General features: G+C 35.5%; 5 protein-coding genes across 9 annotated transcripts; 1 reads left to right on the top strand and 4 right to left on the bottom strand.

The window, feature by feature from the left end:
- The first annotated feature begins 1 nt into the window (after nucleotide 1).
- Nucleotides 2-3561, top strand: LOC123209234 (protein AGENET DOMAIN (AGD)-CONTAINING P1). The gene is made up of 3 exons (XM_044627113.1): nucleotides 2-631; nucleotides 2161-2619; nucleotides 3251-3561. The coding sequence occupies exons 1-3, from the start codon at nucleotides 140-142 to the stop codon at nucleotides 3269-3271; spliced, it is 972 nt and encodes a 323-aa protein (XP_044483048.1). The 5' UTR covers nucleotides 2-139; the 3' UTR covers nucleotides 3272-3561.
- Nucleotides 3562-3802: 241 nt separating this feature from the next.
- On the bottom strand, nucleotides 3803-4645 carry LOC123209236. Its single transcript, XM_044627115.1, has one exon. It carries the CDS (start codon nucleotides 4392-4394, stop codon nucleotides 3903-3905), a length of 492 nt encoding a protein of 163 aa, XP_044483050.1. The 5' UTR covers nucleotides 4395-4645; the 3' UTR covers nucleotides 3803-3902.
- A 554-nt stretch (nucleotides 4646-5199) lies between these two features.
- LOC123209230 (intermediate cleaving peptidase 55, mitochondrial) lies at nucleotides 5200-11797 on the bottom strand. 4 transcript variants are annotated; one of them, XM_044627106.1, is made up of 14 exons: nucleotides 11551-11797; nucleotides 10769-10843; nucleotides 10291-10554; nucleotides 9945-10037; nucleotides 9420-9626; nucleotides 9023-9126; nucleotides 8773-8839; nucleotides 8551-8658; nucleotides 7852-7944; nucleotides 7090-7180; nucleotides 6813-6883; nucleotides 6086-6141; nucleotides 5858-5918; nucleotides 5200-5511 (listed from the first exon to the last, which is right to left on the bottom strand). In XM_044627106.1, the coding sequence occupies exons 1-14, from the start codon at nucleotides 11596-11598 to the stop codon at nucleotides 5419-5421; spliced, it is 1431 nt and encodes a 476-aa protein (XP_044483041.1). In that variant the 5' UTR covers nucleotides 11599-11797; the 3' UTR covers nucleotides 5200-5418. The 4 variants fall into 4 exon arrangements, with proteins under 4 accessions (XP_044483041.1, XP_044483040.1, XP_044483038.1 ...); XM_044627105.1 differs by lacking the exon at nucleotides 11551-11797 and adding an exon at nucleotides 11313-11477 and having other exon boundaries at nucleotides 9516-9626; XM_044627103.1 differs by lacking the exon at nucleotides 11551-11797 and adding an exon at nucleotides 11313-11477.
- A 1133-nt stretch (nucleotides 11798-12930) lies between these two features.
- Nucleotides 12931-16599, bottom strand: LOC123209228 (rhodanese-like domain-containing protein 6). Of its 2 annotated transcripts, none has more exons than XM_044627100.1 (10): nucleotides 16483-16599; nucleotides 16206-16387; nucleotides 15972-16133; nucleotides 15773-15878; nucleotides 15490-15688; nucleotides 15237-15318; nucleotides 15007-15089; nucleotides 14650-14782; nucleotides 14226-14391; nucleotides 12931-13836 (listed from the first exon to the last, which is right to left on the bottom strand). In XM_044627100.1, the coding sequence occupies exons 2-10, from the start codon at nucleotides 16365-16367 to the stop codon at nucleotides 13103-13105; spliced, it is 1827 nt and encodes a 608-aa protein (XP_044483035.1). In that variant the 5' UTR covers nucleotides 16368-16387; nucleotides 16483-16599; the 3' UTR covers nucleotides 12931-13102. The 2 variants fall into 2 exon arrangements, with proteins under 2 accessions (XP_044483035.1, XP_044483036.1); XM_044627101.1 differs by having other exon boundaries at nucleotides 16488-16505.
- A 2326-nt stretch (nucleotides 16600-18925) lies between these two features.
- LOC123209229 (importin subunit alpha-4) lies at nucleotides 18926-27395 on the bottom strand. The gene is made up of 10 exons (XM_044627102.1): nucleotides 27119-27395; nucleotides 22607-22703; nucleotides 22432-22523; nucleotides 22199-22330; nucleotides 21698-21883; nucleotides 21426-21589; nucleotides 21168-21246; nucleotides 20795-20923; nucleotides 19931-20058; nucleotides 18926-19614 (listed from the first exon to the last, which is right to left on the bottom strand). The coding sequence occupies exons 1-10, from the start codon at nucleotides 27335-27337 to the stop codon at nucleotides 19239-19241; spliced, it is 1602 nt and encodes a 533-aa protein (XP_044483037.1). The 5' UTR covers nucleotides 27338-27395; the 3' UTR covers nucleotides 18926-19238.
- Nucleotides 27396-27709: the final 314 nt, after the last annotated feature.

Below are 27709 nucleotides of genomic sequence, written 5' to 3' on the forward strand. Positions count from 1 at the left end.
AAAGAAAAATGAAAATTATACAACTATTAATAACACAAACAGGGTATCAAATACCAATAAATATTTGTCCTCCAACTGTAAGCTAGCAACGCTCCCGTTTCTCCCTCCCGCCAAAATTAAACCCTAACCCTAATCAGAAATGCCTCCAAAACCCAAACCTACCACCAGGGATTCATCATTTTCAATCTTTAAGCCAGGCACATTGGTCGAAGTCTCCTCAAACGACGTCGGATTTCGTGGGTCATGGTACACTGGTACAGTCATTCGTCGTGCATCAAAAAAGGATCCCGCTAAGTACTTGATCGAATACACCCATTTGTTCTCAGACGAGGCAGGAACCAAACCCTTAAGGGAAATTATCGACTTGGGGCAGCTTCGGCCCGTGGCTCCGAGAGAGAAGAAGAGAGAGTTTAAGTTTAGTGAAGAAGTAGATGCATTTTATAATGATGGGTGGTGGGAAGGAGCTATCACTGGTGCTAGTGATGGTAAATTTAAAGTGTATTTTCGGAGTTCCAAGGAGCAGATTGAGTTTTCTAAGGAGGACTTGAGGCTGCATAGAGAATGGCTTGGTGGCGATAAGTGGAAGCCGCCCTTGGAGGAGGAAGAAGAAGAAGAAGAAGAAGAGAATGGGGTTAGGTTCTTTTGCTTTATTGTCTTTCAACTCCGTGTTTTATTCTTTTATATCATGTTTTATGTCTTTCTATATTGGATTATTGTGTTTGGGAATGTAATTGGTATTTTCTTGGAGAGCACATGGTAAGATCATTTGAGGTACTGGAAGAAGCCATTGCATGCAGTTGATTCCATAGCTGCTGGGATTTTATGCAGCTTGCTCTTTACTTAAATATCCTGTCTTTACATAAGTTAATGGGAACACAAGTTCAGTGTGTTGCACTTGAACTATACCCAATAAGGGCTTTGGGCAAGTTGCAAAGATAAGATGAAAAACTTCTTTGCTCAAGGTTTATTATGTCATTGTTAATGAGTCCTCAAGCGCTAATATTCTTACCAAAGAAGTGGTAGTTCTACAGAAGGAAAAAATTCACAAATTTTCTTATCTAGTCCTTTTAAAATAAGATTAATTTTTCTGCTTTTGATTGATAGATTAAATTATCTAAAACTATTCCAGTTTATGGAGTACATCTTTACAATAACTTTCCATCCTCCTTTCTCACACCTGACTTTTCCATATGCTGTGTTTGCAAGGTTTTACTTGAATCATATCTGGTTCTTGTTTGTTTGCTTTCAATTCTTTCACTTGGTTTCTCTTTTGTAGTTTCACGTAAATATGCTTTTGGTCATCTCGAATGAACTTCCGTTGTTTTTTGTTTTATTATATTTTTATACTTTTATTGACTTTTCCAAGTTCTAGCTAAACTATAGACAGATTTTATTGGTATATTTTTTTGTCGGTGACCTAACTTGTAGAAAAGGAATCTAATGCATTTTTATGAAAATTCAGGAGTTGTTTTTTTTCATTACTTCAAAGGAGCCTAATAATGAATTTTGGATTAAATAGAATCTCCTTGTATTTAGGCAAATTTAAGGTCAATTTATGAACTAGATCCTTTTTTATCTTAGAGATACTTATATGTTAGGTTGGCTTTGCCTTTTGCTGATTGATAATCTTGGTTAGGGAACTCAGAATGTGGTTATGATGTAAATTTATTGCATATAATAAACTAAATGTTGAAAGAATTTAAAGATTTTTCTGTCACTGTTGTATGTATCGATACCATGTCGTCCACCATTTGTGATAGTATTTTATTCTGGTTTCTTTTGATTTGATTAATCATATATGACATCTTGAAGACTATGGAGTTTGATGTGATTTACATTGCAATTGGCAATGGTCATTGGATGATAGCCCTTGAATGAACAAAAACTTTCTACATCTATGTGTGAATTTGTTATGTGACTAACCAGTGAGTTTGGATGAAAGAGTTTCCCTCTCTACAAAAAACCATAAATAAACTAGATATCTAGCAACCCCTTTGATCAAGGAGGATTTAATTTAAAGCCTAGACAGTCTCTACAATTACATGTCTTTCAATCATTTCTCGTGTATGTATATTCGTGTTTTCTTTCTGTCAGTATGTTGACAGTTTTGGGTGTCTTTAGTAGTTGATATGCTCAGGTTTTTCAATTTTTGAATGGCAGAAGGTGTCAACAGAAGGAAAAACAATGGAGAATGACAAAGCTGTGACTGAACTGAAATTTGAAAAGGGGGCATCAGTTGAGGTCAGCAGTGATGAAGATGGTTTTGATGGTGCTTGGTTTGCTGCAACTGTTATCGAACCAGTTGGGAAGGACAAGTATCTTGTTGAGTACCAGAGCTTGAGAACAGAAGATGATACAGAGTTTTTGAAGGAAGAGATTGATATTCTGCACATAAGACCTTCTCCGCCAGATACTGTGGTGGTCGATAGCTTTGATAGGCTTGATGAGGTCGATGCTTTGTATAATGATGGTTGGTGGATAGGTGTAATTTCCAAGGTTCTTAGCAACTCAAGGTACAAAGTATACTTTAAGAACACACTTGAGGAAATGCAGTTTGAGCACTCTGAATTAAGGCTGCATCAGGAATGGATAGATGGAAAATGGATTGTAACTCGCCAGGTATTAATTCTATATTATTCTTTCCTTGATCTTTATTTTATACTTTGATTGTGCATACTGATTTGTTTGGGACAAATACAATAGTAAACCTGGTCTACCACAAAGGTTTCTTCATTCTCTTTGATGACAACCTTCTACTAATTCAGGATACAGTAATATGCAAATTGAGATAAATTTCAGATGAGATGTCAGTTTGGGGGTAAAAAAGCTTCTTGTTATTGCCAAGCTAATAATTTAGAATGAGAGTGTGGTGGTGAAATTCTGTGAATTAACTGACTTTACGTCGAGATCTCAAGAAGAAAAAAATAACCCTGCAAATCTGGAAAATTTTCTTCCAAAAAAAGGCTTTGTCTAATTGGTTGGTGCGGAGAGAGAAACATAGGAAGCTTGTGACAAGATGTTATTTCATGATTTAACAGATATAAACTGACCGCTTGTTGGATGGTGGTTTTCAATTTTGTTTTTGCCTTTGACTGACAGGTTAAAGCACTTTTCATGATTTGTCTTATCCTACACTCTTTCAATTTTTCACATTGGTGCTATGATTTGCAGAGTCTTCTTCCGCTAATATCAGTTGTCATCAAACTTTTTTTTCACTAATGGTCTGACTATTTGTGATTTTTTTTTTCAGGGTTTGACGTGTGATCGCTGAAGAGAGAAAGAGAGAGACATTAACATTCAATCTCTGGGCCTTGGCTATGGTGAATGTTCCCTGCACTGTTGCCTCACAAAGTTGCACATTAGTGGCTGCCTTAACATGTCAATTTTAGGCATCAAATCTCAATTTTCTTTTATAGCCTTCTTTTAATTCATTAGAGATGTCAATGTAAATTCTACTGGTGTCCTGGAGCTTCATAGCATCTGTAATATGAATGGACTGTTTCGACCTTACCTTCTGCAAATGAGAATTGCTTTGTGGCAGGGATGTCAGTCTCACCAAAACAGCTCTTTATTGATAGAATATTGGTTTAGTACTGCTCATAGTCAGATTTTAGTAAATAAACAGGTTTTTCTGATATAGCAATATGGGAAATCTCTCTTTTACCTATTCCTTGAAAAAGGTAAGTGGATCTTTGAACGAGTCTCATGCTGAGATCTGCTAAAAGAAAAAATATATACAGTATATAGCAATAATAATTAAAAACAAAGAAGATGGGATCAATGGAGTTTGAAACACGGGAAATACCATATGAAATTCAATCATCATCTTTTCTTTCTTATTTAATGAGTAATACATGGAAGAGGACAGGAAGAAAACACTAGAGAGAATGAGATGACGCTTATTACACATCCTTCACTGCCACAGCTCCATTCAATTCCTTCTTTTCTATCTCCTTCACATCCTTCTCTTTCTCTTCAACCTGAAAAGCAGAAACAGGGAAAGACCTGTTAAGCCCAGCAGGAGTCTGAAAAGTGATCTTCCCACTAGATGGATCATTGATATAAATATCACTCAGAGTTATCCAAACTAACAGCTCTTTGGTCTTCACCCCAGTGAGTTTCTTGATCTTGTTGGGTTCAACAAGTGCTGTGACCTCAGTTGCATAACTTACAAGCTTTCCAATCTTTTCAAACTTGTGGGTTATGCTTCTCTTTTGTTTCAGCCACACAAAACCTGTCTCTCTCACATAGCCACATTCTTCAATGTCATGTAATGGCAACAAACCATTTGGTAAACCTACCTCTTTCAGCAACTGCTGTGATTTCTCTTTACATATCTCATCTCCACGGTACATCTCTGCCTTGGCTCTGATTTCTTCAGTAACAAGAGACATGTTTTCTTTCCTTCAACTTCAAACTTCAACTCTGATTTCAATGGGATGGGAAGTAGTAACAAATGAGTATGTGAAAAATAGTAATATGTTGTATGTGTATATACACACACACACCCGTGAGACTATAAATTTGCCCTTGAATTTTCACAAAACTTTTGATTATGGCAGGACAGGTAAGTGAACTAACAAGTTGGGTAATTTAATAATTGATCAGATGACAATCTATTTCCTGTATATGTTTGATTAGTTAAATATGAACTGACACATAATATTTATATCTTTACAAAAGTGGTCAAGATTCAACCCTCAACACTCAACCGTTTTTTAATAGTAGATAAATGAGATGGGCTACTTCAACTGATAACTGATATAGCATAGCCTGCTTGTATTTATGATGCAGTTGGCAAATTTATGGCAGAAATAAAGGATAGCAGCGGTTGGAAGAGGTAATCAATAAGAGAGTAACACTTACGCAGTTAGAAATGGGATCCTATTTATTGGGATGACTTATACGGTGGCCAGTCTTTGGAACCTCATTCTTGAGTTGTCACCATGTGCTTGGGTTGGTCATGAAAGTCTTCTTCATCCTAAACAAGGTTAAGAGTAAAGGTTTATTAAGTTTGGTGTTATTGCCTTAGCCCTTAGTTGAAAAGGCAATGAAATGGTCCCAAAGCAAATGTAATTTAGAGGTAGGTAAACTATATATAGTTGTAGAGGAGCCAAACTTTTTGCACATACCAAACGTAAGAATAATATTGGGCATCTGTCTCCATTACTTATTTGGTAATTTCTTTAATGTATTGAATTGAAGCAAGAGAATATAATGGTATTAGTTTAAGGAATTTATACAGGAATTAAGCTACAAATTAATCCCAGAATCGAGGACAAATTTTTAAGCACAAGAAATCAATCAATCTGTTGGTAAGATGCTTGTATAATTTGAATTTCCTTCACCAATAATTCACTCTTCTAGACTCTGAATTCTGCAAATTTTCACGCTTCAATTGGGTCCAGTTTTTTTACGTTACAGCGCCCTCTCCATTCCAAATCCATGGCTAAAATTATTTAGCAATGATTCAATATGTTTGATTTCCTTGGGCAACGACCCTGTAAGAACCTGTTTCCACACAACCATAGGTAAATGTTAAGTGTATATAATATGACTTGCAAAATAGCCTAACCATATGAATAAAGTAATATTCATTTCTAATATTAGAAAGATGCATGAGAATTGGAGCAGCCACATTTCATTAGCTACCAGTATATCATAACAATAAAACTATATACACAACTTTATGCACATATAACAATGTATCATTATATAATTGGATATTGTTTTAACTTTAATTTTCAACTATTCAATCACATGATGACACATCGTTGTTTGTATATAAAATTGTGTACATAACACTACTCATATCATAATACCAAAAGACAAATACAAACTTGGTCAAAATTTATACCTCACAGCCTGTTTCTGTAATAAGAACATCATCCTCAATCCTTATGCCAATACCTCGAAACCTGCAATATGTTCATCTGTTTTATGACCAACATCAACATTTTACAAAAACACTTGCAACTATGCAAGGATTGCATTATAAAAAATACAGGATTTTAAGTTAAATCACACCAACAATTAGGAGTCGTGTGCAACAATGTTTACACCCAAAAAAGGACAAAACTAGTACCTCTCTGGACCATCAAACGAAAGTGGGATGTAGATTCCTGGTTCAATCGTTATCACCTATTCATGGTAGGCCTTTATCAATCTTAATAATAATAACAACAAACAACATATTGAGTATGCTGATGCAAATAGGTGACATGCAGTGGATCTCATTTTCATACAAGACCAGACATCACCAACGCAGACATAGTAGGCTGCTAACAAGTCATCAACCCTTGAACATAATTTGGAACATTTATATGTTTGATTTCTTTAATTCTGCATATTCACTAATTTTATGTCTTTAGTAGCAAATAGATCCTACTAAAGACAGGCGATGGGCAAGCCACATCTTTCGATCCACTAGCTTGCTCTCTCAATCCCTCCCTTCCCTTGTGAGTATGTCCTTGAGTTTTATATTAGGAAATTCATCTAATGACTCCAGTTCAATTATCTTGTACCAATCATACCAAATTGAAATCAGTTGATAAAGTCCAGTATAAGCAAACAAAGTTGATCTTAGAATCTAAGTTCATTAAGAAAGCTAAGATAAACCTCACTAACTCCAAGTTTGATGCCTAGATACAATGTTATCAGAACTGCCAATTACAGAGAAAACAAAACAAAACAAAGAGGGGGCAAATGGATGTGAACATAAAGTATTGCTGATTCAGCTATGAAACAAACAAATGCCAATGGAAAAGAAGTAGAATAAGATTAAAGCATGTTCAATCAGGTAGATAACTTACAACGCCTGGCTCCAAAGGACGTTCATAGCCAACCATGGAACTATCATGGACGTCCATTCCCAGATAGTGACCTGGATATCAAGATAAACACAGAAATACAGATATGATCAATTAGGCACTTGATATCATTTTAACTATCAACTGTAACTTTGGAAACCAATATGTGCTGAACATTTTGGAGTAAGAATAGAACAGTGTTTTGAAAAGGTCATATCTTTTATACTTGCACTGGAAAGGATAAATTAACATGTATATAGTGAGGGAATCTCGGACAAACCTATAGAAGTTGGGTTCAGCTCATTGTAGTGATCAGTTCTATCACTATACAAAACTCCAATTTCCTTGAGTCCTTTCCGAAGCATTCTGACCTATCCAATCACAAAACTAACTTAATTACAACATCGTCCTACAACTAAATATTATTCAAGGCACAGGGTAGCTTACAAATAAAGAAAGTATAGGACTTAATCAGGAGAAAACAAGGTCATTTGCAAGCTACACAAGGGAAGCAGATGCCCCACCTAAATATATTTGACGCAGCAAGCAGCCTATAATTGACAAAACCATAAGACTTAATCAGGAGAAAATAAGGCCACTTGCAAGCTACCGCAAGGGAAGCAGATGCCACACCTAGGTGATTCCCACACCAACAAAAATAGTTCAGAACATTGAAGAAAATAATTTTTTTGTAAATTTATACTTCACGGTAAAACAAATTTGACACAATTATTTGATTATTTCTCAGTATCTTTCACAAAACTGGTAATTTTGATTTAGATTGCACTCATTCTTTATTATTCTACCTTTTCACAATGAGTTCCAGTAATATTATCAAAATCTTAATCCTATGTGACTACCTCCCAAGACCCGACAATGTGAACCATCATATCCCTCCTGATACAGTATACAGGTCACAATAAATCATGAAAAGGAAAAGCAAACTAGGACATGAAATGCCTTTCTTTCATTTTCATGGCAAAGACAACAGAATGCAAAGGAAAATTAGAAAAACTATAAGTTTAAGTTCTCAAGATCATACTGAATAGTTGTGTATTTCAAAAAGGTTAGCACCAGGCTTGCAAAGATTCAGACATTCCTTGTTCGTTTGAAGTATGAGATCATAAAGTTCTTCCTGAAACATACACATCAACACTGTGAGACTCGTGCATTTTTTATTGGTGCTAATAAACAAGGAGAAAGTGTTGTGACAACAAAAGCTTTGAAAAAGAACAAACAAAACTAGCTAAAAGCCATTAGAAAGATAGCTGGGACACAAGGATTTAATGAGCAGCACCAAATTGTCAAACTGATTTACACAGGGAAACAGGAAAGAAAAGCATCTACGTTTTTTTCACCCCCGATTACAGATGCTTGTTACTAGACCTCTCCATGCAATGTGGTCAATAGTTGGAAAAATGACTCCTCCTATTGCTGAAGTTGAGAAAATGATCCTTTCAACAACTGGTATATGAAGGTCTCAAATAGCAAAAGCAAAAGATATGCTACATTCAAGTAATGAAGAACAGAGGAACCCATTTGAGGGGAGGCAAACAATGAAGAATGAAATGCATCAAGAAGAAAAAGAAAACCATTTGAATTACAATTACTATAGATGGCAAAACACAATATTAGCATGGAACCGACTTTGAAACAGAAATTTTAATGTTCAATATTCAATTAGAAAAGATGGTCTTTTAGCTTTTTTCACACATAAGATACAACATTAAACAGGGCATACTTGTACAGGAGAAAATCTACCACAGGGAGGCCAGGTCCGAGTAAGATCACTGACATAACCATGCAACTCAGATCCAACATCCATTAGAACAAGATTTCCATCCTCAATCTGCAAAATATGTTGTGAAGTTAGCTAAAGACATGGTATTGATAGAAAGTTTTATGCATAATCTTTCCCCAAGTATGAAATCTGAGAACCAGTTTTTGGTTAGTGAAGTTTTACTTTCTGATCATTCCGAGAATAATGTATAACAGCAGCATTAGGACCACCACCAACAACAGGGTTAAATCTGGTAAGAAAGAATAACATCCATAAATCATCAGCAAGAATCCCCACACAAAAAAAAAAAAAAATTGCATTCAGTTTATTTCTCGTTCCATCCAACATCATGAAATAAAGTACCCATATAGAAAAATAAATAACTATTAAATCACATCTTTGTTTCCAACCATTTGTAAAGGGAAATACTTACGCCATTCTCTGGGCACCTCTCATTTTGCATTCATATTCAACCTTTGCTGATAGCATGCCCTCGTAAGGATGTATCTTTGAATGCAACATTGTCTGCAAAAGCGCCTATTGAAGAAAAAAATGCATCTTAAGTATCAATATCAACGAGGATAGTCCTATTGACATCTAGATATATTCATCGGAAAAACAAAACAGCAACAATAGATTACAAATTCAGTGAAAGCACTGCAAAAATGCTGCCATTTGCTAGAAATATTCTACACATTTCAGAGCTCACTTATCACATTGAGTCTCTTAGCCTCTCTGAGTGTGTATGTGAGCATGGCTGTGGAGAGACCTCACTAAAACCTAATTTACTGACTTAAATGGAAAAACTTAGCTATGCACACTTAAAACACCTGGCAAGCAATTGATGCAGATTCTCTCATTAACTTAAGCTCAGCTGGTGATTTTATCCAACGCAATTCATGGGTGAATTTGGAAAGGTTTCTCACTTTCCCATTGTAATCTGCCTCCCGGAAGGCCTCCAACTGTGCGTATGTTTGAACAGCCGCCTCCCTATTGTGGAATAATTTAGAAGATCTCAATATTATACCTGGAAGAATCTGTAGCCATAGATTAGAAAAAAGAATCATAATAATAGTAATATGCATACGCAATTTATTTGAGTAGTTATTGAGCGAGTATTGCCAGCAATAATTGTTCAAATGCAGTTCAATATATGCGATCTAATGATTCTTCCATGTTGTTGATGTGCCAGCAACCCAACAACAGGTGCCTTGACACTATTGCATAAGTGTCTTACTATCTGATTTGCAGGATACAGGTTTAGTTTATACATTGAAAAAGGACTGCATCCATTTGACTTAGAAAATTTATCAATGCATTTTTCCAAGCCTCCATACACCAAATATTCAACTCACCTCACGTATTTTTCTCATAGGATATGCTTTCTCAGCCTTGAACACTTCTAGTGCTGCATCAATCCCAGCAGATGGCCCCTTCCAGTTCACATCCTAAAATAATAATTTCAAAAACTTATGCACAACTCATTTCAATACTTTATCCTCAAGTTATGGTACTGAAAATGTACCTAACTCTCACTTAATTCCTACTACGCAAATCAAACAAGCTGATTTGGGTATAGCTTCAAGAGAAATAAAAAAATCTTTGAAGAAGAGATAATAAGGCATTTGTGTACGTACATGGACTGAAAAAAATTACAGCAGTTGGAAGTCACTAGTGAAAAAACATGATAATGGAACATACATGAGCTGATGCTTCTGGCATGAACATGCATAAACCAATTTCATGACTCAAAATGGCAACCCCACCAGGTTGCTCACAGCCAGTAACATACAAGTAATCAGCATCTTGTCGATATGGGTACGGCACAACATCAGTCATCATCTTTTCAGGTGCAGCTGCAAGGATGGCAACACTTCCCTCTGGAAGAAGCTCCAATAATCTTTTTCTCCTAAAGATGTATTCCTCAGCTGTTATCCCCGGTGTAATCTCACCTTCCTTCATTAACTGCAAGGTCAATTATAATTAGAAGTAAGCTCCTAAACTATAACCATCAGAGAATCATAATTTATATGAAAAAATATTAGAAACTGCATCCTTCTTTCAAGAAGTTAAACTTAAGTCTCCGTTACTAATAACTCTAATTATGTGGGCACATTCAGGGATACAAACAGCATCAGTTAAGTATATGCACATATATGCAGTTAATGAGTAGTCGAACCTGAGGGTGAGATGCCGGAGTTGGTTGTCCAATATCAACAAACTTCTTAGTAGAGTATGTGCACTGAAAAATAGCCTGGAACCGATTTCCCAAAACACCCAAATAAAGATTAAGTCTAAACCAAACAAGTATTATGCAGTAGTCATTCAAATTTTCCATCAATAGAAAAATTAAAAGCTTCAGATTGATAATGCAGATCAGACCACCACCAAAAACAGATTGAAACAACTCAGCACTTAAATACGACTACCAAGCAACTACAAAGCCACAAATGAGTTTCACTCTTATCTAGCAAACACTGTAAAACAAACATTTATGCATCACAAATTACAGGTAAGATGAATAGCTAATAGAAGTGAGTAAAGATAAACATAAACAAAAACCAAACGTATATTTGATTAGATAGCTAGTGCAATTATATCCCCAAAAAGATTTTGATGCATGCTCTCGAACAGAACAATCGAAACCCACCAAAATTAAATTCCAAACCAAAATAATCAAGGGAAGATTCAGCTCAGAATTAAAGTGACTAATGTTTACTCACTGGAATATATGCCAAGTACCCACTTGATAATTCAGGCCAAAGAGTACATAAGCAAGTTTGAAAGTAGAACAAGAGAAAAATTTTATAAAATCTGACAGAACAGGAACATATTTGAAGTACCCACTTGATAATCCAGCCCAAATAATACATAAACAAGTTCGACAGCAGAAAAGGAGATATTTTTTTATAAAAACTGACAGAATAGTAAACATATGAAGAGTTTCATAACATAACGTACATGTTTGCAGGAAATTCTCTGCAGTAGTTGACGTACGAGAATCTGCATTTTTTTTTTCCACTTTGGTTTTGTTTGGCCTTCCTCTACCAGGTTCAGGTTGAGAGCATAAACCTCGTACGAAACTGGTGCAAGTAAAAAGGGGAGTTTTTCAAGGCTAAAGGCCACAGAAAGTTTACGAAATTACTAAACAGCCGCCTCTCAAAGTTTAAACGCAACTCTTTAAAACAGTGAGGGTATGTCTCACCGCTTTAAATGCCTGCTACGTGCAGATGGGTTAGATGCGCATTAACGAATGAATGGATTTAGCTGAAATTTTAAAGACACTTAATACCAGGGAGATTATATTGAAAGCTCATTTTACTCTTTTATTTAAAAAAAATGCTTTTTTCTCCCCCTTTCTAAGTAAAAATATTTATTTTTTCTATTTCTAAGTAAAAGTATTCTATTTTTTTTAAAAAATATCAAAATTATCCTTAATCACATCTATATAAACCCTCTTATTCTCACTCTCATTCTTATTATATATATTTTTTATTTCACTTAAACACTCACTCTCACTCTCATTTTTATTTAATACCACTTACTATAGATTCGTTTGGAAGTTATGATCGTTCAAAGTCTATCTCATATAGGGTCTATAGTTTTAAAAAAGTTAATTTCCACCCAACCCATGATTTTCACGGACTGCCTAACAGTTCAATGTAAAATTTTCCACGGACCCCCATGGATCTCCCTCCCTTTCCCGTCCCCCTAAAATTTTGAAAACATTAAATTTCCCCCCCACCCCACAGGCGCCCGTGGGAGATTACCGCAACGCCAGCAAATCTAACCCATTTTTTGGCCAAAAATCGTCATTTCAGCCTCTAATTTTAGCACAAATCAAATCTACACATCCAATAACACAACCTCAAGAAATTCAAACAAAACAACCAAGAATCAAAACATTTTATATATTGTTCAAAATCGAAACCCTAAATATTCAAACCTCAAAATCTCTCTCAAATTTCAATAATCTTAACAATAAATAGATTCAAACAAGAAGTGAGATGATATACTATCCTTATTTGTCATTTTCAGTTGTCGAAAAACACGAAAAATCTACGAAAAAGACAAAAACCCATTGCCCCAATGAGAGATTCAAATTTTCTCTGATTTTAAACAGTAAATCCATGAAAAATGTGAGGTTTATATATAAATGCAGTTTGGTCATTTTCCAAATTGAGTACATTTTTGCTTAAACCTTATAATTGCGTTAATAAGTGAGCACGAAGAGAAACATTGGAAACAACCCGCTCATTCTACCCACACACAATAAGAGTATTCCAAAAAGCTTGTCAATAGTTGGTGCAAAAATAACACAATCCAGAAGACAAAACATGGTTACCCCAAATAAAAATCCATCACTATGTTAAATACTTCGACACATCACTGATACAAACATGGAACTTCATATAAATCCTACTACTAGTAAAATGATAAGCTCTTGAAGATGCAAGCATGGATCAAAAAATCTTGCAGTATCCAACATAAGTCTCACGATTTTACAATTTCATCAGAGAAAACGTTGAAGAAAACCCTTAATCTCATCTATATAAGGAGAACAAGTAGGAATGATATGGCCACAGTCATGTTCAATAATCAAAGAGCAACCCTGTTCAAATTTCAAAGCAAGGTCTCTGCTGGCTTGGTTCACAATCTGTCTGTCCTTACCCAGGTCACTACCATATATATGAAGGGAAGGGCAATTGATTGGTTCATGTTCAAACTTTGCAGACTGAAGGGCAAAACCAGAGCACAAAATCACAAATCTGAAGTCTATTTCACCCTTTAGCCTTTCCCATTGTGCACAAACTGTAGCAGCCATTGCTGCTCCTTGTGAAAAACCCAAGATCCCATCAAATGGCCCTTCCTGAGAGAACACTTTCTTTAAATATGATAATGACACATCAAAGCCATCAGTTTGCAGCTGGTATTGGAGAGGATCGAAAGGACCATCTGCCATTTTCCAGTCAAATTCACACCCCTCTAGGAAATTAGGTTCTACCAGCCATGCAAACTTCTTCTTGCTACCCTCTGGTGGTGGAGTAGGACAATCTTGTGTTGGAGATGTCATGCCACAGGGCTGGTAGATAAATGGCAACTCATGGGGTGCATCAACAAAAACAAGTTCAGCAATGTTTTTAAGCTTCTTAGCTAATGATGCAGTTCTTCCTTTAAAACTGGAGGCATTCTGCCGAAACCCATGCAGACATAAGATTCTTAGTTTTCTTGGACACCCAATGCCAACTGCAAGAACAAATAATATATTAGGAATCAAGAGAGATGATTAAGATAGACCCTCAACGTCCATCTTTGGATCTATAGGACTAAGGGATCAGGAATTCAGTAGTATAAAAAAGAAAATTTGTAGAAAAAGTTTTAAGTGACAAAAAAAAGAAAATAGGCATAATTTTTGAAGCTTTTGAATGTTATAATAATTTATTTTAGTTGGTCATTATGAAGACTGTCCAAAAATGATGAAACTCAAATATCAACAATCATTGAAAAATCTGATTAACAGAAACATTTTTGGAGGTAGCAATTAGAACCAATAAACAATAAGCAACATTCTTTCATAATTATTCCAGGTCAAGTCTGAAAGCAAAATTTACCGTGATGCAGGATACAGAGCTTACCATGTCTGCAGGGCAATTGAGGTGAGGACAGCAGCCCTGTTGAAGCAGTTTTGAGCTCAAATGACAGTGATGTTAATTTGCTTCTGCTCTCTTCTATGGATGGTTTTGAATCAACAACCTTACCATGTTTCTGGCATAGCTCGCAAACATAAAGGCCTCCTTGTTTCTGTTGGCCCAAAAAAAAAACACAACCTAGTAAACAAAGAATACACAAAACAAGAATTGCAGCATAAGAAGTAACTGATAACATACTTTTATAACTAGGAGAAAAAATATGGAGCCTTAAATATGGGTGGAAGGCCTAAGGAATAGAAAACTAGCTAACTAACATGATAATTTAATATTATGATGGGCAATCTCTGAACTATACAATAATATATATATATATATATATATATATATATATATTAAAATTGACACCTACCCGGCAACTATCACAGACCAATACAAGCATCCTACAGTAAGTGCAGCGGCAGCGTGATGAGTAATCATCAAAGGAAGAATCACAAAGAAGGCAGTTACCAATAATATCGGCATCTGAGTTCCCAACAGAAATTCTACAAGCAACAATAGAAAAAATGTAGAAATTACTTTATGAAGGGTTGCAAAGACACCGGTGTCATGTTTACAAAAATTTTATCTGTGATCTTTTCTGTTGGAGTAAAACTTCACCATCAAGTGGTTTTGCAAAACCTTGCTCTAATAATACAATCCAAAAATAATTTGTGTTAATAAAATACTAACATCCTCTTCAATGATCCAGTACAGCAGGAGATCATACCTGTGATCAAAAACAAAATTTTTTCCTTTGAAGAAACCTCCATCTGGAAATTCTTCCAAATAACGCTGTATTCCACCATATAACTGCAACAAGCAATGATATCATCATTTCTTTCTTTCCTCATCAATAAACATGATGCTTGGCCCATGTGATGAAGGTAACTTTCTCTGTGATTTAGGAATCAAACCAAAGAGAATGATATGATTTACTGGTAGGTATGAGCGGCTAACCTGGAAAACATTCTCAAAGCCAACACCTTTGGACCTTACATAGGCAGATGCGACCTCACATCTGATTCCTCCAGTGCAGTACCTGCACAATAGTGGAACAAGTTATAATAAAAATCCAACATTCCATTAATCACTACAATGAGTAAACTATGTCCGGAAGCACCGCTTTATTGATTCTCAAACATGAGTAAAGATGTATAAAAACTCTTAACAGAAAAATGAGGAAAGACCCCAAATTTCAGATAATATTTACATGAGAACATTTTTCCCTCTCAGTTTTTCTGCATTGCTATCTATCCAGGAGGGCAGATCACTATACTGCCTGATTTCAGGGTCCAATGTTTCAACACTTGGTGAATGAAACTTCCCAATTCTAGTCTCATATAAATTTCTTGCATCCAGCAAAACCAGACTCTTACTCTCGGTTGAACTTTCTTCATTCAACCCTTGCACTGTAATCAAAACACAAACATAATTAATCAATCAATCAGCAAATGCACCGCAGTTAATAAAAAAGGGAATGACAATTTACTTACCTGCAGACTGAAGAAGAGAATGAAACTCAACGGCAGACAAATGCCTGCCAGCATTAGAAACATCCGGTGGGTTCAATAAAGGATGAGAACTAAAAGTAACTAATTCCTGGAACCAAACCATACAAACCCATCAGTAAAGCAAAACAAACATGCTAAAATACAAACAAACCAATAGAAAAGATAAAAGAAAAAAACTAACCTTGACAATCCTAATAGAAAAAGAAGTGAAGCCACATTCATGAGCAACCTTATCATCAAGAGGGTAATGAGATGTAGCAAGCTTGAAGTCAGTTCCTTGAAACAAAGATAAAGACTTGACAGCAGCAATATGGCTCTCCAAAGAAGATAACTTTCCACCAACCTAATACAACACGAGTACCCAGATGAATATATAGATAAAAGAGAAGGAAGGAAGAAAGATTTGGAGGCATACAGTGACGTTGACACCGTGGGAAGCGAGGCGGACACGACCGAGGAGATTGAGAAAGCTGCAGTTGGATTGGTAGAAGTTGAAGAGAGAATTGAGGTCAGGGATGGTGGTGTAATTGTAGTAGAGTAATACACCGTATTCCTCGCCCCTCATTTCATTAGACATCGCTTTACTTCAATACGATGCTGCAAACACACAATACCGACTTAGAAAACTGCTATGCCCTACCCTAACGTCGTGCAGGGACATCACTAGCTCAAAGAAACACATTTAACGTTACCCAACCCTATGGAGCATAGTCCAGTTTTCATTCATCCAAGGGGTTGACAAGGTACGGGAACATTGCCTCTCCCACTGTAGTAGGGTTTTTGGAATGTTACTGTTTTTATTTCTCTTCAATTCCTTTGCTTCCTGCAGGAAATTAATTAAAATTGATACAATATTTACCTTGTAAACTTTTTTGGTAAAATTTGTGCAGTTTTATATTTTTAACTAAACCTTATTTTCTATTCTAATAATAAATTTTATCCTTTTTTTTTTATCTAGATTAGTTTTTATTAGGAAATGTTTTATTTTTTAGAGTATATATATTAAGTTTAATTTTTTCGTAATTATTAAAATTTACATATAAAAAAACAGATTAATTTCTGATGTAATAGTTGATATTTACATACCTTTAAAAAAATGATAAATATAACTATACAGAGAATACGTGTAGGTTGTGCACGGATGCTAAAGGTGTGCATTTTGTTGAAAGGGTGTGAAAATTAGGAAATAGTGCACATTTTTTCAAAAGGGTGCGAAAATGTGTAAAAGGGTGCGTGTTTTTTCGAAAGGGTGTGAAAATGTACAAAATAGTACAAAAATATACGAAAGTGTAAAAGGGTGTATGAAACTATGAAGGGGTGCGGGAAAATATAAAAGGATGCGTAAAAATATAAAATGATAAGTGAAAATGTGAAGGGGTGCGGGAAAATGTGAAAGGATACGTAAAAATATAAAGGAGTGTATGAAATTGTGAAAGGGTGCGTAAAATTGTAAAGAGGTGTAAGAAAATGTAAAAAGATGTGTGAAACTATAAAGGGATGCGTAAAACTGTAAAGGGTGCGAAAACATATGAAAGGTACGTAAAAACATGAAGAGTGCATAAAAATATAAAGATGTGCGTAAAACTGTGAAAAAGTGTGTAAAACTATAAAAAGGTGGGTAAAAATAACATATATTGTATATATTATTAATATATAATATAATATATAATATATCTCACACACCCGCTCACCCCTTTTATAATTCACACACCCCTTTTATATTCTATATACTTGTTTATATTTTTATACATCTGTTTGTATTTTCACGCACCCGTTTATATTTTTGTACACTTATTTATATTTTCACGTATCCGTTTGTATTTTTACACACCCGTTTTGTATTTTCACGTACTCGTTTGTATTTTTACACACCCGTTTGTATTTTCATGCATTCGTTTGTATTTTCATGCATTCGTTTGTATTTTCACGCACTTCTTCATATTTTCACACACACATTTTACACTTTCATATATTTTCACACTCTTTCGAAAAAACACGCATCCTTTTACATGTTTTCGCACCTTCTCGAAAAAACGCTCACGTTTTCCCTAATTTTTGCATCCTTTCAAAAGAGCGCACACCTTTAGCACCCATGCACAAACCACACACATTTTTTGTGTAGTTATGTTATTCATTTTTCTAAAGATATGTAAATATTAACTATTACATCATAAATTAATCTGTTTTTGTTATGTAAATCTTAACAATTATAAAAAAATTAAACTTAATTTGTATACTCTCAAAAATAAAAAATTTTCTGATAAAAATTAATCTGAATAGGAAGAAATAGGATAAAGAATATTGTTGGAATAGAAAATAGAGTTTGCTTAAAAAGGTAAAACTACATAAATTTTATCGAAAAAGATTTATACAGTAAATTTCATGCGTATTTTAATTAATTTCCTGCTTCCTGCCCAAAACTTTTTGGAATTTTCCATCATAGACTTGCCCTGCAATAACAAACTTTTGATCAATTGATATCCATAAAACTTGGGGGGGAATTCGTATTATTAATTGATATTCAATTGGTACAAAGTCAGTTTGAGCAAATACAGTCCCAATTTGAGAACAAATTAAATTAACTTAATTTAATCGGATTGGCAAAAATTTATCAATAGATCCAACTTTTTAAATGATTTTTATTTTTTAAATAATTTTTTATCCTTTTTAACGATTTTTCCATCTCCAATTATTATTAACTTGATCTAAAAATGAAGATTATAAATTCTAATTATACTCGTACTGTCCTTTATTTTATTTAAATTTAATTCAATTCAGTGTAATAAACTTTACTAAAATGAGATAACCCAAAACCTTTTTCTCACACTAGAAGTGATAACATTTATAATAGTCCACATTGATTTTATATGAGTGTTTTATGAGTCATCAGTTAAAAAGCATTTGGATTTACTTGAATAATGAGGTAGGAAACTCTCAGCAAACGCTTACCAGATAACACCAACAATAAACATTCAAGCATCTCATGGCTTAAATGCAGAAATCTACCACAAAACAAATGAAGGCCGGTTTTTCCCTTTTTATTCTAACACTGGGACATAGCTTAGTTGGTGGATACCTGGATGGATCGCAGAACTTCAAATTCCATGCACACTAGCTCTAATCTTAACTCCCTAATGAGTAACCGGGAAGATTCATCATCCCAGAGTTTAAAGCAAAATAATATTATATGTTGCAGAATGTCAATTGCACATCCACGCAATCACATAGAACAAATTTTCCTATGAATATAAAATTACAAACCAAGTTGAAAACTGCAAGCTTAAAGCCTTGAGGCTTTTAACATACTTTCCATAGAAAAACAAAAGCCTATGTGCCAGATCAAAATTCCTGACCCTTGGCCCCTAACAAATTTACTAAGTTCCAAAAAAAAATCACCGCAAGAGTAACAATGCCTATGAAGATAGTAAGCAGATCCTCATACTCTACTTCAACCAAAATTGAAGCCACCAGGGGGAAGGTTGGGCTGGTTGTTCCCAAAAGCAAAACCCTGCTGCTGATTTCCATCTGGGAGATTCTGTACCTCCTCTTCTTCCTCGGCCCAAAATCTCTCCAAAATCTTCACAACTTTCTCATAAATCTCATGGTTATCATGGCTCTGCAGTTGCTCAATCTTATCTAATCCATCACACTCATCAATCGTTTGAGCATAGAGATTAATTCCATTGTTCATTCCCCTTTCCCTATCAGCCTCCCCCACCTTCAAAATATTCTCAAGCCCTTCAAGGCACACCGTTACAATCCTAGGGTCTGGGCAGACCAGAAGATCGCATAGTGGTTTGATGCACCCTTGACTCACCAGAAATCTGCAAGAACATGAAAATATGAGAGGAGGTCTACCAAGTAAGCTATATTCCAGGACTATTATGTGAATATTACTATAGATGAAGTTTGCACTTTGTAGGGTTCCCAAGGTCAGGACCCAGAAATGTATTTCGTCTCATCAGACATTGTCATGAAATTAGAGCCATAGAATTTACAGAAATTATGAGTAGGTATGACCTTGCAATGGGTAGCAATCAGTTACTGTCAACAAATAATCACATTTTAATTATCATTTTGAAACATTCATGCCATATAACCAAAACAAGTTATAATAAGAAAAAAGACAAAGAAACATACTGAATCTGTTCATGAGAACCTCCAGAGGTGGCATTTGAGATTGCCCATGCAGCCTCCTTCTTGATCTCAAACTCTGCATGCTGGAGAAGGTGTACAAGAGGGAAGACAATATTGGCCTCAATAACAGCCTGTAGGACATGAATTAACAAGGAATAATGAGTCCCAACAATTGATGTATTTACTTCCTAACTATATACAATCAATGATGTTTATAGTAACATTGATTGGCACCAAGTAGATTTGAGGAAGTATAAAGCACTCAACTATTCATCACCAAATTGCATGATCCAGCAAACATTACATACAAGTTATTAAACACTTAAAAAACTATTTTCCAGCAAAGAGAAAAAAAAGAATAATCGTCCAGAGTATCAGATAATCAATATGATGCATGACCAGCTTAATATATAGACAAGAACAAAGCTGCATGTTCTTCTTCTCCCTTTGAACAACATCATGCAATTAATTAAGATAACCTTTGATGCCAAATTGATGGACACCAAAAACATATCATCAGTATAAAACAACAATAAAACAAAACATGAGCAATAAAGTTGCATTGAGACAGTTGTTTGATAAGGTAATCTGCCAGTTATAAATTTCATATGGGAACTTATCAATGAAGCATTACTAAGAAAATATCTAACAATGAATGTTCTTTATACTGGTGTCGGAACAGTAAGCTGGTTCTTGACAAATACATTTAACTCAACCAGTTAAGTCCAGTTAAATCATTAGTCTGAGCATTGACAGTCCAACATCAGATATGCAACAAGATAAGATGATTCTTGCATATAAAACACCAATTCCTGGATGCAACACATCTAGTAGGCCATGAGGACAAATATAGAATGAATATTATACCTGTATTTGAGCTCTGTTCCCAGCTGTAATATTTGAGATAGTCCAACAAGCTTCTTTCTTGATGCTTTTTTTGTGATTTTGCGTAAGAAGTTGATACAGGCAAGGGAGGACTCGGTTATCAATGACAAACTGAAATACAGAACTCAGTTAATTGCTGCTGTGAAATATGAAAGGAAAGATTACAGCACAATTACATGTGACAAAAAGAAATTTGAGAAGCTGTTTGGTCTAGATTTGCCCAAATCAGATAAAATCCCACTCCCATATTGCAATCACTAGAATCTGGTTAGGTTATTAATTCCTATATAGGTTGAAACAGAAAAACATTCAAAAGCACTCCAAAATATTAATTATATGAATATATTGGAAGTACCTGAGTTTGCGCATCATCTCCAGTAACAATGTTCCCTACTGTTCGAAGAGCAGGGATCAGAACAGTGGGTGATGGATGCCTGGAAGGCAGAAATTCAATTTGCATCAGTAGTTTCACAGATTATGTTAGTAAAAAATCATAATAACGGAAAACATATACACTTAAGGAAAATGTAATAATGATATGAAATATATGAACAAACATAGGAGAAGGTCAGTCCTGGTTTTGAGAAAGATTGTAGCAAACATGAGAACTTACAGCAACAGCTCCACAAGACGTGGACAGACACCAACTTCAATCACTGCCTGAATTTTGTCATTTGGACCATCTGAAAGATAGGAGAGAGCCCAGCATGCATCTGTTAGAACTTCTTCATCATTCAAATGGATGAGTTTCTGGAGTATTGGCAACGCTGGTTTCACCTGACAGAAACCAAGGAAAACATGTTCAACATATAAAACCTAAATCATAACTGGAAGTAGATTTAGTCGCCAAACAGCAGATTACAAATTTCTCTCTAGATCCCCTACCTGATCAAATGGTGTTGGTGGTTTGCCACGGCAGAAATTCGATAAAGTCCACGTAGCATTCCTCAGCATGGATAGTTTCGAATGTTCATTTAGCTGGGATAGCAATGGCATGAGAGCACCATTAGCAAGAACTAGATCCCTACAATTAGGGGAGTCACCAGCAACATTGCCCAAAGCCCATACAGCCTAGTGCAGAAACAACAAAGCAGCAAAGATGTTAATAGCAACTGAATACTGAATAACCTAAAGGTCGTGAAAAAAAAAAAAAACAGTTTCAGTGAAATTAAGTTAGACATTGTGCACATACCGCTTTATCAAGGGAATTATTATCAGACACTTATGAAGCATTTAGATATTGTTAAAACCAAATGAATCACAAAGCACTTCAATATGATTAACTACTGTGAAACATTTATGATTTAAGATGATTTTATTCAATCTCTTCCAGATGTGATCATGACTATGAATATAAGAACAAAACAAATGGACAAAAGAGTCAACCTGCTCTCTGACATCATCACTGCCAGAGCTAAGGAGCTGCACGAACATAGGTACAGCACCCTGGTCAATAACAACTCTTGTATGCTCTGATGTCCCTGATGCAACATTCGTCAATGCCCATGCAGCTTCAAACTACTCATGATAACAAAGTCAGTTTTCATAATATTTAATCAATATCTTCAAACACATTATTTTACTCAAACGAAAAGACAAAATCCAGAAATAGTTCTTACCTGTAGTTGGGGCAGATCATGCCTACCAAGGAACTCCACAAAGCGAGGGACGACACCAGCTTTGATTACTTCATCAATCGGAGGGCTACGTTCTACACAATGATAAGTCCACATTGTCAGCAATAAAAAGAAAAATTTTTCCTCGACGAAAGAACAACACAGATTATGTCCATACCAATTGACAAGAGCTTCCTAAACTGTGTAGTTGCCTCCAACTGTGATGCAGGATCATCAGACCACACTCCTTGTACCATCAAAGGAATGCTTTCCAACTGTTAGACAACAACGATATTAAAAAAAGTACAGGATTATGTGTAATTAATGAATCAAACACCATCGAGAGCAAAAGCAACTGTGAGAATAAATGTCCTTATTGGCCATTCTTCTAAATGAAACAATGACTCTATACTAACACATAGAGTCCACCCATGTATACCAAATCAAGAAATTTAGTTAGCAGACACTCAAACAATCAGAGAAAGCTACATGGATATCTGCTTTTTCCAAAGACCAATAAACAATCAAATGTACATAAAGGCTAATTGATGCCCCTTTTCCTATAGCACACACAATATGAAAAGCATTATACAGCAGCTGACAGTGAAGAAGAAGACTCTCTCCTCTACACTTTCTCCAAAAGATTCATCAATATATAACTCTTCACCCAAGATAGTTTTTTGTGAGACAAGTGCACCACATCACTCACACATTCATCCATGCAACTCCTAACAGATATAATGGATCCCTTGTTATGTGGGTGCACACACATAAGCGGGATGAGGAGCAAGGGATACAAGTGACTAGTGGAGTGAACGATACTTGTGTACCTAAGTTTAGTAAGGAGGTAATCCGAAGACATTTTGACATTGTACACATGGGTGACATAGCAGCTCAGTAGTGAATGAGTTGGAAAAGTCAGTTATAGAACAAAATATGCAGGGGTGTGAAGAAAGTGTACAGGGTAATAATTTTTTTTTTTGGTTCTGGTTTGGGCAGCCTTTGATTGAAAGAAAGCTCTCCAACTCCTCAAATCACCTAAACTATCCATCTTTCATTTCAATTTTGTTATCTACATTCATGTGGTCAGGCAATTGGGTGAAAATAGTGGGAATCTCTTGCTGAGTTGATTTATAAAATCAGATTTCTCTTAATCATTTGTCGACTGTTTGTGTGTTTTGTTGTGTTCGGCTGGTTGAATCTTATCAAAGTGGAATCAGAGCAGTCAACTTGGTTATAGTAAATACGCAGATGCATTTGATGGCAAAAAAAGTAGAGAAAGATTTGGCAGAGGTGAGGGATTCAATAGACGTGTTGAGATCTTTGTTAATGACGTGAAAACTTACACGATGAAGGAGAACCAAGGGAAAATATCAGAAGTTGTTAGAGCAATCCTGACAGTGGAAGATTCAGTTCAAAAGGCAATAACAAATCCTAACCCTTTTTCCAATGACCCGTGAATTTAGCCAAAATGAAGGACAAATTGGTCATACCAAATATCAAATCGATGACCAGAGATGCCAACTTTTAATGGGGAAGATTGTTAGGTACCCGGAGCTCTTGCTATGGAATATCTTAGCACTCTGTTGCAGAACTACACCAACAATTACACTCTTCTCTCAATAGTAAGCAACGCAACAGCCACAAGCAAGGTAATAGTTTCTAGATTGTAAAATGATTCAATATATAATATGTATGTTGTAATGAAACAGTGTTTGAACAATGGAAATTATATTGATTTGTGGAAATGTTTACAGATGAACAATACTGCTCCTTCTCATTTTACATATCCAGCAACAAAGTCAACATAACCAAACACAAAAGCATAAACTAATTCCATCATTCCAGAGTTGGCCCTTCCCAGTTTTTACATGCAAAAACATAATCCATTTCTCTCTCACTCAAGCCACCCTATATCTCATCTTTCCCCTCATTAATGCTTCTCCAATCTAGTGTTGCCAAGTCAGCTTCTAGCAACTCCTACCATGCAGATTGTCTCCTCTCTCATCTACCCCGTATAGTACCTTCTCTAGAGGAAGGAGAGTTTGTTGTTTCACCTTTTCCTTGTTGTATTCCATTTATTTCCTTCATCTTGCTGCCAAATGTCTTTCTTATAGAGCCTCTTCTATTCTTTCTTCTCACATACACATTGACTCTAACAAAGATCCTCATGGTCAGGCTATAAGTCTAGGAGGTATTCTCAGGTGAATAAAATAAGAGTGAGAAAAGGTCATAGAGGTGGCAGTTTGTATGGAGGCATAGTTCTCATATGGCTTCAATGAGTGGAGTCACACTATTTGGTCAAAGATAAGACTGAAATTGAGCTTTGTTGAATCAGTTCAGCACTAACAAGATGGGAGTCCTCATGAACATTTGATATCTCTCCAATAAAATTTAGAGCACAATTTGAAGCCATTGTAGCGTTGTTGAAAAATATGTCAAAGGAATTGCCAGAAGGAGTGCTCATAAACGGTGTGCAAGAAGAGATTAAGGTGGAGATACAATTTTTCGGGGTTGCAACTTTAGCCCAAGCAATGTCTATGGTCCAAAAGATAGAGGATAGGGTTATGACTTTGGATTGTTTAAGGGCTCAAATGAATTCCAAAGGAGTGTGTCCATGGAAAGTCAATAATAAATTGGACCAAGGGAGCAAATCAGGTGGGCCACAAACTAGATCTAATGACCTAGATTAAAATAAATGGGTTTTCAAACTAAACCCGGTTCTCTCAATCAAACTAGAATAAGGAGTTGGGCGCATGAATCAAGTTCTCCATCCCTATCCTTAATCAAAAGTAACTCAATGAGAACATTAAGCTCCTATGGACAAAAGCCAATGACAAGCAACATAACACTGATGTCATCCACTGTGACAAGTCTAGGGGTTAGAGATGTTAGGTCAATGATGAGGCAAGGAAATGACTTTAGACAGCTTTCAAACACGAAGTATTGGTCAAAGTTGAAGCGTGGTATATATTTCAAGTGTGATGAAAAGTTTACTCATGACCACCATGTAAAAATCAGTAGCTAAGAGTCTTATTGGACTGTGCCAAGGAAGAAGGTACAAGCGAGGCTGACAAATAGCAAGGTACTGAATTCACGACATAGAGGAACGTACCCAAATTGAACTCTTTATAAATTCCATCATGAGTTTTACTTCTTACAAGACCCTCAAGTTAAAAGGGCAAATCACAGAGCGAGAGGTAATTATTTTGATAAATAGTGGAGCAACCCATAATTTTATTTCATGTGAGATATTGAAGGAGTTGGGTTTACTCACTTCACCAACTTAACAATTTGAGGTGTTGGTTAGTGACGGAAAGAGTATTCAAAGCTCCTTAGATAGTGTAAAATGATGTTGTTCAAAATATAAGGGCCGACAATCACACAAAATTTCCTACTCTTCCAATTAGGCAGTGTGAATTTGGTGTTGGTGTTGGAAGTGGAATGGTTGTAGCCTTTGGGTGAAGTGCAAACAAATTGGGAGGCAATGTACATCAAATTTAAGATGGAGGCCAAAAATGTATTAATTTAGGGTGAATCGACTTTAACCAAACTGGAAGTTTTTTCCAGGAGTAGTTGAAAGCAACTTGACATTCAAACCAAGCCTCTTAGATTGAACTTTTAGCTACTTTAATTCCTCCAACCAAGAAATAAGATGAAATTCATAATGGGTTAGCTTCCATACTAAATGAATTTTAGGACTTGTTTGTCAGAGAAATTATATGTCTTTTGGGTTATCCCAACACTATTGTATCGGATTGTGATTAGGTTTTTATGAGTCAATTTTGGTCGAAGTGGTTTTGGGTTACCAACCTTTCTTTAAAACATAGTTCCTCTTATCACCCACAAACAGGTAAATAAACGGAAGTGGTTAACCGAAATTTGGAGACCTATCTACGTTGTTTCACAAGAACTCCGCCAAAGTTTGGTGCATCATAGAATAAGAAAGGGGTGTGAGGAAAGTGTGGAGGGAATATTTGTTTTTAAGGGGCAGCCTTTGGTTGAAAAGGGGGCCTCCGGCTCCTCAAATCGTTGGAACTATCCAACTTTCATTTCAATTTTGTTCTCTAAATTCGTCTAGACAGATAGTTGAGTGCAAATAGCAAGAATACCTACCGGGTTCATAAATAAAATAAGATTTCTTTTAATCATTTGCCTACTGTTTGTGTGTTTGGCTGTTTTTCAGCTCTGAAATTGCAGGTTGGACCCTAAAAATCATAATGAAACACACACACAAAAGCCCCTACTCCACCCTAGTCCAGATTCTTCAATAGAAGAACTCACCAACTCAAGATAGGCATACCACACCAACCTATCATCATCTACCAGAATCCTACCACATTGAATTCACTTTAACAAAATAAACAAAATATAACAGGATCTTTTTTATTTGGTTTTCCTTTTGAGTTTACATAAATAGTCCAAGCTCCTAACAGATCATAAATGAAACCCCACAACTCAAATTCAATTTACTTAAAACGCGGCTTCTAATTACACAAACCCCAAACTGATAAACCCATAAAGAGACACTAACAATCATCAATTCCTGATCTTCTTATAAGTTCAAAAATCTCGAAAACCTAAATAACTATCATCCTACAGTTCTTAACAAAACTACGATTTAATCCAATTTACACAAAACCCATGAACAAAAGATCAATGCAGAAACAAATCAGGGAAAAGTTTGTACCTTCTTCTCAATGGCGGAGGCAGCGTTTTGAGAGGCATCGAGAAGTGGCTGAGACTGAAGCAAGAGACCTTCACGTCTCTTCTTTAACAAATTATCTTCTCTTTTGTTCTTTCTGATCTCCACCAAATTGTCCTCTCTCCGCCGCCGCGCCTCCTCTGCATCGACGCCGGTCTTGTATCCCTTCTTTCTTACCTCAGTCCGAGTGCTGGGCCTCAACATTGTTTTTTTTTTTTTTTTAAGGAGGAAGGACTGCAAATGACAGGAAGAACGGATAGCGTGAAATTGTTAAAGCAATTTTTTATTATTATTATTATTTTGAATCTTAAAAAATTAATCACTTGGATAGTGATTTGACACTTTTAACCCTACACATTTTTCCAGTTCGGCTTTGTTCCATTGAAGGTGAGACATCTGGCCTCTTGTCCCGTCACATACTCGTTGTCTAATTTACTAAAAGCCAAATGACTATTTTCCCACAAACTTAATTTTTTATTTGTTAAAGGTGAAAATTTTAAATATTTATTCACTTATTAAATTTTATTATTATTATCAAAAATAAAATTATTATTTAATAAAAATATTTTAAAAAAT

The sequence above is a fragment of the Mangifera indica genome, chromosome 2 (genome assembly GCF_011075055.1).
Source record: "Mangifera indica cultivar Alphonso chromosome 2, CATAS_Mindica_2.1, whole genome shotgun sequence".
NCBI lineage: Eukaryota > Viridiplantae > Streptophyta > Magnoliopsida > Sapindales > Anacardiaceae > Mangifera > Mangifera indica.